The following is a 12,427-nucleotide window of genomic DNA, read 5'->3' as shown; positions in this document are numbered from 1 at the left end:
GCCCACATGGCAGAGAAAGGTCAGGTATCACTTGTGGTTAACAGAATAATTATGGTTTGCACATAACCTTTGTCTTCATCAATTTTTGAAGGCCCAGTTTATACCATATCTAGAGAACAATAATGGTGACCATACTTTATGAGTGCATTGTCTAACTAAAGTTTTGTGTCATTTCCTATGAAGTCTGAAAGATAAAGTTTGACTAGTAAAATATTGTCAGTTCTATGACATTTTGACAAACACTTCGGCACGTTATATTTGAAGCCAGGGAAATCTAGTATATGTGGTCTGTCATAATTGCTCCTCAAACTTGCACATTCCAGGATTAAGTGTTCATGTAACTCAGGAAAATGAAGATGTAAGACTCATCTATTGCTTTTTAAAAATATGAACTAAGTCAAAATGAAGAGGAGCCAAATTCTCTGAACCATTCTTCCTAAATGTGTATGAGAAAACAGCACTCTATTTGTAACTTATTTTTCTATTTACCTATAGTTCAGAGAGTACAGATATGTGGCTGGTAGCAATATTAACTTGAAATTCACATTATTTTAATTTTTAAAGATTAGATGCCAATACTTAAAAATCAGGAGATTCTCTTCCCCACTTACCACATTTGGATTTCCAGCTTCTTTGTAAAATCCTAAGATCTGTCAACATAGGACCTGTTCTACCTCAAGGTGACAAAGAGCTTTGTTCAGGTAATCCTATTCTTACCACTTCCTACTGCTCCATACCAGGCCCTGACACCCTTCTGGGCATTTGCAATCTCTACCTCTGCTGTAATCAAATAATCTTCAAGGTGGCAAAACTATTGAGTGGAGCAGGATTCAGATGGCATTGTGATGCTTAAAGTAGATTGTGGAGAATAATTTTGAATACTTCTGAGAGTTATGTTTATAGTGGTTTTTTTCCCCCCTAAATGTTTAATCTAAATTGCGAATTACCTGGCCAACATCTCTGTTTTTAGTAGGGTGGCAACATCTCCTCTCACATGAATTTACAAGTGGTATACTTTAGAATTCCAGTAAAACTATATTAGTTCAGGCCAACTGAGACAAAGGGGACAACATTTAGTAAAAAGATTAAATTCAGTGTATTCCAAAATAAATGTAGCAGAATCCTTGCGAGTAGGTTAACATCAGTCTACTTCTAACAGTGGAAACTTTAGCAAACAGATACTGCTATTAAAGCCATTTGGCAAATAGATGTAATTAATAGGTATTAAATATACTTAAAAACATCTGTTCTTTTAATTAAGAAAACATCTGCACCTGAACATAACACTCTCCTGAGCCAGCTATTTCTTCATAGATAATGCAACAAATTACAGGCCTTCTCAGGTTGAATAATTACACCTCAGATTTAGTAGCATTCAAATGATTGTGCTTTTGCATTGGTAATATTTGAGTGCATTGTATTTGGCTATACCAGTCAGATGCTCATCGTAAGCATATAGTCTATGCCAAAACACAAAACAAAGTAAAAGTATAGCTTAGGGAAAGGCATCTTTGCCACAAATTGAAAGCAAATGGCCACAACAAACTTTTCCTTCAAAATGTAAATGTCAGCACTGAAAATGGGTATGATGAGGTTGCAGAATGACTTTTATAGACATTTTAAAGGAATAGAATATCCATGAGTTCACTTATTTATTGCTGCTTAAGAAACCAACACCACACTTAAAATAACAATCATTTGTTAGCTCAAGAATCTGTAATTTGGACAGGGTTCATCAAGGTTGACTAATTTATACACCATAAAATATCAGTTAGAGAAGACAGACCCTGAGCTGGAGGATCCACTTCCAAGACAGTTCTCTTATACAGTTTATAATCTGGTGCTGCATCTCAGCTAGGAGTACAGCAAAGATACTTGGTTTCTCTCTACTTGGGCTTCTTCTCTGGGCTGCTTGAGCTTTCTTCTAGTATGATGGCTGGGTTCTAAGAGTGAGAGTTCTGAAAGGACTGGGTTCAAGCTATAATGTTTCTTGCGACTTTAATCCCAAAAGTCCATCCCAGATTCTGTCTTCTGTCACATTCTCTAGGTCACCTCTCAATGAGAAACATACCAAATAATTTGCAACTATTTTTCATCTACTTCATCACATTCTCAAGCTATCACTATTACCAGGAAATTCTGTGCTAAGTGAACTGCTTATTCAGAGTGGCCACCTGCCCTTGAAGAAAGCTTTCGAAAGCAGCTTATCTCTAGAACTCCGTCTGAGCCTCAGTGTGAGTCCACATGACTCAGAGTTACATGGAGGAAAGAAAAAGAAGGGAAGAGATGCGAGAAAAAGAAAGGAATAAGCTAGAATCAGTTTCCATGAGAAGAAGAAAGGAAAGTCTATTTTTCTCAGGTTGTATCTATAAAGTACAAAATTAAGTTGAAACTTAGTTGGAAAAATCTAGTCATTTTGATTGGTTCAATAATAATAATAATAAGGCTAATAAATAACATTGTTGGTAGCTGCTCCAAAGCTTTTAGTTTATAAATTCTCCTAAAAACTGATGAGATTATTGGCCTCTATTTCAATCAGTGTGCAACCTAGGCGAGCCCCAAAGACACTAATGTTTACAAAGCTCTGTCGGGCAGTTACCACTGTGCACAATTAAACTATCAACCATGGTTCTCATTCTCCAGAAGTTTATCCCATAACAAAAAAGCAGGTGTACCAGGAGTTTGCAGGTCTTAAGAGGATGTAGAAAGGTGTAAAGAACAGGAAGGTTAGTTTCAGTGGTTATAGAACTAGAAAAGACTTCCATGATAACCCTTTTTTGTCTTTCCCCTTCATCTAGCATCTTCTGAGTATCACCTTGGCCACGGTACTACCTCTCCTACCCTAAGCTGAAGTCTCATGAAATTGAGAGAAATTTCTCAAATGCCCTGCATTCTATCATGCCTCCCAGAGTTTGCACTTTCCTCCTCATTCCTAGAGAGCTTCATGACATGCTTCCCATGCCCTTCACCTAGCAACTCCATCTCTGGAGCTCTTCTCCTTTCTTTTACTCATTTCGCTCCCCAAAATAAACTCTCCATTTACTTTGACATTTCAAATGTATCAAGATTCAGTTTGAGTCCTACCTGCTCTATAAAGCCATCACTGACCACCCCAACCTGTGGGGTCCTAGAAAGTAGTGCAAAAGAAACTGAATTTGGAGCAACATGGATTTGGGTTCAAATCCTGACTATGCCACTTGTGATTCTATACGAGTTCCTTAATCTCTTGTTTCCTTATCTATAAAATGGGGACAATGCTATACCACTTCATGAGGCTGTTATGAGGCACAGTTGATTTCTACATGATATACTTAGCTTGGTCTTGATACAACATTGATATATGTTTTATCCCATCCACTCTGAACTTCTGGTATTTAATATCTGGGACACCCATTTGTCCTCAAATCATATCTGCTTTGTGATAGCTCAGCTCTTGTATTTAACTTTAATTTATTATTTAATTTTAATATAAGCTTTCTCTTAATAGCTAAATTATAAACTTTTTAATATATTTTTATACATCCCAGGGATAACAGATTCTTAAAAAACATTGGTGCATGAATGAACAATAGAATGAACAACTACCTCATAGGGCCCAGTATAGGACTCTTTGTAATATTAAAACATTTAGGGTCAAGAACTCACTGAATTAGAATAATTCTACCTCAGAACATTTTATTTTTAGGAAAGATATGCTTAGGAAAAAGATCAACATTTTTCCTTCATCCTATAGGATCAATTAAAAAAAAGAAATTGTGACTCCTTCCCATGAAAAGATACCTCTGGGGAAATGCAATATTAAAAGCACTGAAGACACAAGGACTACCTTCCTAACTTCAGGTTTTCCCAATAAAATTGTATGGCCAGGTGAAAAATAATAAGTTGAGATAAAAGAGCAATTATGTAAATAATAGTTCCAAATTAATTATATGGGGATTAAGTTAATGAATAGGAAATTATAGGAAATTTCAAGTTCGGATTAAGACACTAAGAGCCCTTCTGTCTGTTATGAGGATATGCTCATGAGGAGGGAGAACAAACCCTCTAGGACAATAATGTTCTGTTATTGATTGAGGCTTCATTAGTCAGAAGTAAGAGGTGGGATGTCATATTAGAAGTGAACAAAGAAATGGGCTTAATCAGTGATGAAAACTAATCAGCAGTGCATCCTCAGGTCATACGAGGTTTAAGGAGGAAAAACAAACAGACAACAGTCACGTTCCAAAACAGGTCCAGAAAAGATCTCTAGAAGGTTTTCAAAATGGAAAGAATCTGGTTCTCTTGCCAGTCTTGAGGTTGGAGAGTTGAACCTGGACTCCGTACTAGAGTACTGAAACCAGGCTATGTTAAAACAAAGCAAAGGAGGGCTCTCGAGAAACTGTCTAACAGTACTTGTCAAATTGTGTTTTATGCTCGATAACCCCATGTCAACAGAATCTTACAAGGTCTCCAACTATATACAAGAGACAAATGTGCTGCTGTGTGGTTGCATTTAAGCAGAAAGAGAAAGGATGGGGGGATCTTCAGAGGAGATGGTAGGATTTTAGATGCTGCTTCATAGGACCCTAGGCCTGGCAGAACGTGTTTGGAAAACTACTGGCCAGGACATCTGTAAGCCTTTATGGAGTGCTTATCAATTATCAAGATTTTTTGTTAAGACCCGGTTTGTTAAAGGGTCTCAAGGGAAAATCGCTTAAAACTAAAAAACAAGGAACAACTGAAGACAACTTTATCCATATCATGGAGGGGAAATCTAGTCCTGTCTTCTCAACTACACCAAGATCTCAGCAGTGCTTACTCTTTATGGAAAATATTTCTAAAGCAATAATCAAGTCTCTCAGTGGTTGCAAATTCCAACTTAGTAACACTTAAATATATCTGAGCCAACAAGTTCTGGATGGCCTTTCAAAAAGAGCTGTCAGAAAAGGTAACAAGAGCCCCGATATTTCTTGCTACTCTCAGGGAAGCCTCAATGTCCAAGGTTACTTACAGTCTTGTGAGAGCACTTAGTAATAAATCTTTAGGATCCTGGCTTTTGTTCTTACTTAGAAATGATTGTAACCATGTAGCTAAATTTTTAACCTTAGACACTAGAAGATGCTTATAAAACCAAGATAAAATAAGAAGAATGGCTTTGATGACCTCTCTACCCAAATGAGAGTCATCAGGGTCAGAATGATCCAGAGGGTGAGTAGGTGAATGATTAGTCTTACAGGCATTTCAAGGACAAGGAGCATCTTCGGTGATAGCAGTCTGAATTGACACAATGGAAATAGATGTTGCATATTATCATGATTGCTCTCCAGCAACTGGCAGGAGTTGAGTGTTTTCTCTTTATACTGCACTAAGTTTCAGACACTGAGCTGGGAGAAGCTAGGCCTGAGATTTCAGGTAGACACTTCTAAGGCTAGGGTAATGCCTATGTTAAGAGGAGACCATAACCTATCCATACACAACCTAGGCTCCAGAGTACTTCCCCATACCCCGCCCCTCTACCTCTTACAACTGGATGCACAAATTTAATGTACTGAGTGGTGAATTGGCCCCCAGCCAGCCCAACATGTTCTGTGATCTTAGAACAATCAGACCTGTCCCCTGGGTGGATGCTGGTTCTCTGGGAATGGATGAAAGATGGAGGACTGTACAGGTTCCCTGCCCAGCTTCTCATTTCCCAACAGTGAAGCTACCTGTTTGGCTATGCTAATGTACTTTGGAAGCAGGTGAGCTCATCTCTGCTACTTAGAGCAGAGTGCCAAGGCATTATGTGGGAAGTGGGAAACTGCCTTTTTCCACGTATCTTACAGAGCCCAGCTCCCTCTTTGAATAAGCTGATAACTTTTCTTGATTTGCTCCTCCTCCTCCTCCTCAGTATATCACCATCAAACATTCTGCCACAACAGAAGCAAAAAAAAAAAAAAAAAGTATCAAATGGGAAAACAAAGGCTGTATGGTTCATGTGGGCAGGGTGTAACAATAAGCCACATTTTCTGAACTGTCTTCCAAAGGAATGCTGTGATGTCAAGTTTCAAAGAAAGACTGGCCCAAAATCAAGCTGTAAGCTATGATAATGCTCCACTAAACACCAAAAATAATCCACCTATTATCCAGAGAAGCATTTCTCGTGTACCGGGGAAAATGCCATCCATACCACATAATCTCAGCGACTTTCGGTTTACTTTCACTTCCTTTTTTTTTTTTTATAAAGCATGATGAATACAGCCTGTTATGATTTCTTGACGGACTGAAATTTAGCTGAAAAGTTTGAGCCTTCACGAGTCTGCCCCAGAAATGCTTTGAGAGAAAACAAAAGTCTAGTGTGTATGTTTGTATTTTCTGTTTAAAGGTCTTGGGACTGTGTGTGCCCTCTCTTGCACAGAGAAGAAATTTTCTCCTTAACCCACATCTAAACTGTTTGGTAGCCAAGCATTTGAAATTAGCTGAAGTGAAGAGTCATAACACATAACACTTCATAAAAAAGAACTTTTGGTGAAGACAGCTTCAAACAGTTTTACAAAGAAATTTGAAATGTTCTGGTCAGAGTCAGGAAGGGATTGCTTCTTACCTGGGCTTCTTTCAATATCCCATTCTTTGTGCAGTTCTCACTTGGCAAGCCGTCACTCTGTTTTTTGTGATTGTGAAGATTCCCATTACAAACAGCACCACCTCCAGAATTAGCCATTTGTGTGAAATGATGGAACCCAGCAGATTTTCCTCCAGAAGTTCTTGGCACGCTTCAGTTTTGAAGTTGGTGAGGGGATAGGATAAGCACTTTAGGCTGAGCTCTTGGAGGAATCCTACCAATCAAGATTTTCCAGAAGAAGAGCAACAGTCTATCTTTTGGGGAGATCTTTGAAACTAAAAACAGTTACCTTTCCACTCCTCAATTTAGAATGTGGCTTCCACGGCAGCAAACTAGATCCTGAGACTACAAAGAAGATTGCCCATGCTGGCTCACTTAAGGACTGAGGAAATCAGGAGACTGCAAAACCCAGTGGCAAACTGTGAGGGGGCGGACTGGGAGGAGGAAAACCTTTTAAAGACACATGCACACACACATACACACATACACAGAACACACTTACATGGAGTCTTCTATGTAGGTACAGTCAGTTCAGAATTTATGTCTATTCCCCAGCCCTCTCTCTGGCATCTAATTACACTTTTGGTTGTAAATCAAGTACAAAGTCAACATTTTTTTTTTTTTTTTTTTGCTGTAAAATAACATTCAGAAGTCATTGCCAGGAGTTAGAGGGAGGAGAGAATGGGAAGTTACTGTTTAATGAGCACAGTTTCAGTTGAAGAAGACAGAAAAAGTTTTGGCAATAGATGGTGGTGATGGTTGCACAACAATATGAATGTACTTAATACCACTGAACTGTACACTTAAAAATGGTTAAAATGGTGAATTTTATGTGATGCATATTTTCCCATAATACAAAAATAGTGAAGAAAAATAATATTTAGAATTCATCTAATGTCAAACCTGCCTAATGTTTAACCTGATGTTAAAACCAGTGATATGATTAGAGGTGCTAACTCATCAAAAATTCCTGTGAGACAGAAGTTTGGGAGACAGAATACTTGGTTTCTCATCATGATTGCATTATCTTTGTCACGACCTAGAGGAAACTATTTTCTCTCTTTATGCTTTAGTTTCTCTACCTATAAAATGAGAAAAAACATTTTTTGTGGGCTAATGTCTGATGAGGTGGTAAGAAAATAAAACTGTGGCCTGGCTTTTTTACTGACACAGATGTTGTGAGACAGATGGTGACTGCAATGTCCCAGTCATGAACACCTCTGGTTTACTTATTAATTCATTCTCTCAATGCACTAGTCATCAAAGGTCTGTTACCTCCTATCACCATCCAATGGCATTGTGGTGATATGGTTTGTCAGACAGTGTCAATCATTTATAGCTTGTTAGGTTCTCCCAAGTCTATCCTCACGGTTCTTCTAAATCAAAACTTCTTTAACATCAGGCACTTAGAAAAACAAAACAAAAACATTTATTGGGTCAATGGCTAAAAACAAAGAAAAAAGAAAAACAAAAAGATAAAAATGGCCGCTGTTGCCAAAGCCTCATTTCCTGGTTCTCAGCTTTAAACAGGGTTTATTTCCCCTCCAGAAAGAAGTGCCTTACAGAGGAGGTGATGATCATGCTTCTCCTAACCATGATTTGTATGTGAGCATTGCCAATTTTTCCATCCCATGGAGAGCTGAAGGAATAAGTTCTTGGGCCAAATAACAGGATGAAGTTAATTCCAAGAATACCCACCCTTTTATGTCTCAAGTTCTGAATTTTTATTGCATTTTCCCAACCATTGTCATCAGAGTAGAACTAGATTTTTACTGGTCTCTCTTTCATGGCTAGTACACCTGGTGTTGGGAGATAAAACCGTGTTGTTGACTTATTTCCTTCTAGACTTATGCAAAAGAGAGATGGAAAGGTAAGATGGAGCACTGGTAACTGTTGGCCTGACTGCTTCAACTAAGAAAGACAAGTCGAAGACACTGCTATTTTGGATGAGCTATACTGACCTGTAGAAAGTTATTTTTTAATAAAGATTTTGAGATAAATCTAACTAAATTCTGAACTTTAGATATTTCTATCCTTCCTGCTTTTCTTCTCTTCCTTTTTCTTCCCTTTCCTCTGTTAAATTTCTCCTTTTCTCCTTTTTCCTAACTTTCTCCCTCATCCTCTTTTTCTTCTCATTTTTTTTGCAAGGGGAAAAAAGTTATATATATATAACTTTTGAGAATATATATATATATTGAGAATATATATATATTCTCAAAAGACAACTGAAATCTGCTTCACTTTTCTTTTTCCCAATTCCAATTGTCAAGGTTAGACCTTCAGGAAAAATCTACCACATGTTCTCACTCTTCAAATTTTCCACTGTACTTGCTATATGGGAATATGTGAATTGCTATGTGCACAAAATTGTCTTACCACACCAACCATTCACCATCAGATGTGTATACTGTGTATATGCATAATCAATCATTTTATATCATCTCTAATGAAAATAAGCATGGAGGTCAGTTTGAGTGAGTGGTAGCTTTGAGTGTAAGAATATTGATTGCTTATAGTCTGAATGTTTGTCCTCCCCCTGCCCTCCACCAAATTCATATTTTGAAATTCTAACTCTCAAAGCAATGATATTAGGAGGTAGGGCCTTTAGAATGTAATTAGGTTGTGAAGGTGGAGTCCTCATGAGGGGATTAGTGCTCTTCTAAAAGAGGCCCAAGAAACTCCCTTGCTCTTTCAGCCATGTGAGGTTACAGCAAAAAGACACCTGTCTAGAAAGCAAGTCTTCCCCAGACACCAACTCTTCTGGTGCCTTGATCTTGGACATCTCAGCCTTCAGAACTGTAAGGGATAAATTTCTGTTGCTTATTAGCTACTCAGTTTATGATATTTTGTTACAGCAACCTGAACCAGCTAAGACATCGACCAACACTAAAACACAGACTAAATATTGAGAATGATTTGTTGGCTTTGAATAATCTAATAATGTATTTCAGATCAATCAGTAAACCTAACAAATGTCTGAATAACTATTGTGTACTAGGTTATTTGCTAAGCCCTTCAATATAACAATGAACAAGATACAGGCAATCTTCACCCTCAAAAAACTAAGAGTTAGCAGCACCTGCATATCTTCTACTAAAGATTTCTCATTATTGAAGATAAAAATAAACCTGCTCATTAATGTATTAAGGACAAATAACAAATTAGTTAATGAAGGCCTCTTGGTATTCCCTGAAGAGACATTTTGCCCAGATGCCAGAATCTAGGAGTAGGCAAGAAAAAATAAGTTCAAGGGCTTGGTAATGTGTTCTACAAAAGCTCTGGGAACCACTTGGGGATGGAAAGTTGACAGAAAAGGGAGAAATAAACAAAATAAATAGTCAGAATTTTATAGTATCTAGAAACCTATTCAGTGAATCAATCTTTACTTACATAATAAGGCACAATGATGATGCAAAAACAGGTTCCGACAAGTGACTTTTCCAAAGCCACAGACTATGTGGCAAAAGAACATCAATAAAGAAGAAAAACACAGAAACTGTTATATTTGGGAAATTTCATTGAATTGGCCATGCCAAATAATAAAAATATTTTATTTTGCTTTCCTGATCCACTAATATTCTGTCATCTATTAAACAGAAGCAAAAAATCTACCAACATCTCAAAATCTATCAGTATTTGATAGTCTGTGATTCCTCTACAAGGAAGTATTTAAATTTCCTAAAAAGTTCAGTGTGGAAAATTCTCAGTTTAGAGATAATTCAGCTTAAAAAACTTTCTCATCAATAGGTTATAAACACCATGCCAGAGGAGGCCAGATACCAACATTACAGTTGTCAGATGTCAAGTTTCTTTCTTTCTTTCAATATATAGGCTAATAGTATGGCAATGCTATTTTAAGTTAGGAAAAAAACTGTTATCTATGGCTACGATTTCAAGGTCAGCAACAGTGGACTATTTCTTCTTTTCTTCATGATATAATCTTCCAGGAAGTAGTGTCCATGTAAGTTCTTGTAGCAGCGATTACCTTCAGAATGCCCCTGAGCAAAGAACGGGTTTCACTCTCCCTCTGTATGTCAAAACTCTTTGCCTATGAAACTGAACATGTCTTTTTAAAAAGTTCAAGATTCACACTTTCAAAATAGAGAGTGAAATACTAAGAAGTTCTCAAGAGCCACTATTATCAACCTGCTACTTCACATGCTTGGGGATGAGCTTCTCGAAGCCACTATATTTTGGAAACAGCTCCCTGATTTTGTTAACCCCCAAAAAACATTTTTATTTCTGTCAAATGAGTTTCTTTGTTTCCCTGGGGTGTAATTTGTACAAAGCAATAATGCTTTACTTATGTATTTTTAAAAAAATATTTGGACATTAAATTACAAATTGACAACCTAGTTAAGTTCCATCTATAAATCTTGTTATAACTTCTGTATGAAATAAGTACAATTACTTTCGTAATTATTAATTGATTGATATTTGATTAATTAAAGTTGAGTAGGCTAAGTTCTCTTTAAACAAAACAGTGCCATTTATAGATTTAGTTAATGCATTGCCTTAAAACATTTAAAACTTAATTAATTAAATGCCTTTAAATTTTAAAACATAAAAACACTTGAATATATCTTCTTTTCTTTTAAGCACTTGAAATGGCTACTGGAGAAACTTCTAGCCTTAATAAACAAAACCTTGCCAAGCACAAAACTGACCCATATAAATTTAATAAATTCAAATAATTTATACGGTAAATCGAATTCTCCTTAATATCTCAATGCTATCTATAAACTAGTTAATATTCTGTTACATATTTTAACTTAAATTTACAACACTGCTATGTGAAAGTACCTTAAATATTACAGATTTTTCAATTTATTGCAAAGATAGACTACTCTTAAATTTAATACACAAGTATTAATATTATGGACTCGATTTTTTATCACCTTTCTATTAACTTCAATATTTTCAAGACTGACAATACAATCACCTAACTCTAAGGAACAAAGTATCCTCTAGGTGAGGTTGAGGTACTGATACATTGGTGTAGCCCGTCTCTCACTTTGCTAGACAGTTCATTTGGACTCTTAAGTGTGACTGGGTCATTTTATAGCTCTGATGGGAAGGGCGCAGTTTAAAAAGCCCATTGGGTTCCAGACACTTGTAGGGTAAACCCATCCTGGAGTGGAGTGATCCTGGAGGTACATCCTGAGGTGATTGTAGTGCCCTGGAATGGAGAAATTTTCAAGCGTCCAACGGGCTGGTGTCTGAGCCTTTCTGATATTAACAATAAGAGAGTCAGTATTGTAGATTCTGATATTAACAATGAGAAGTTCAGCATTGGGTCTGCTGAGGGCTGAATCTCTCTAAGCATATCATAAATATAGCATACATAAATCACAAACCCACAACTCAGCTTTACAGAAAAAAAAATGGAGAATGACAATATTGTTGGTCATTGACATAAGCTACTGAATATTTTGTCATTATGCCCTCCTGCCTTCTTTGGCTCTAGTGAATTTCTCTCTGCTTTTCTTGTTCCGTGTGGGAAAGCAAGAGAATCATTCTGCTCCCTCCATGCCAGGCTAGGATTCAGGGATCTCTACAAGTTTGCCTATGGTCCCATCCACCCAGGCTCTCTGCAGCTGTTCTCTCTCCAGGGACTTCCCTCCTCCAAGGGGCATTGCCTGGGGAGCAGGTTAAGTCCCTCCCACTGCCGCCCACCAGTGCCTCTGCTCCTATTACTTCCCTTCTGACTGCCTTCTTCCCAGCTTGGAAGTATCTCTCTTTTAGTTTCTGAGAATATCTTTCTCTCCTCAAACCTGAGGCTGTCACTCAGTGGGAGTCTTTTGTGTTTCCCTAAGGTCTTCATTTTTGGAAAACAAAAGTCCAGAG

At 37.3% G+C, this 12,427-nt stretch overlaps 1 protein-coding gene across 1 annotated transcript in view; it reads right to left on the bottom strand.

Moving 5' to 3' along the window:
* The window catches only part of SPTLC3 (serine palmitoyltransferase long chain base subunit 3), a 146,484-nt gene extending 139,538 nt beyond the window's left edge, over positions 1-6,946 (bottom strand). The window contains exon 1 of the mRNA XM_011370277.2: positions 6,563-6,946. Within this exon, the coding sequence (XP_011368579.1) occupies positions 6,563-6,679 (117 nt within the window). The 5' untranslated portion in view covers positions 6,680-6,946. The remainder of the gene's footprint in view (positions 1-6,562) is intronic.
* Positions 6,947-12,427: the final 5,481 nt, after the last annotated feature.

Source organism: Pteropus vampyrus, unplaced genomic scaffold (genome assembly GCF_000151845.1).
Source record: "Pteropus vampyrus isolate Shadow unplaced genomic scaffold, Pvam_2.0 Scaffold7, whole genome shotgun sequence".
Lineage (NCBI taxonomy): Eukaryota > Metazoa > Chordata > Mammalia > Chiroptera > Pteropodidae > Pteropus > Pteropus vampyrus.
The sequence above is the reverse complement of the archived record's forward strand: the minus strand, read 5'-3'. Positions and strand labels throughout refer to the sequence as shown.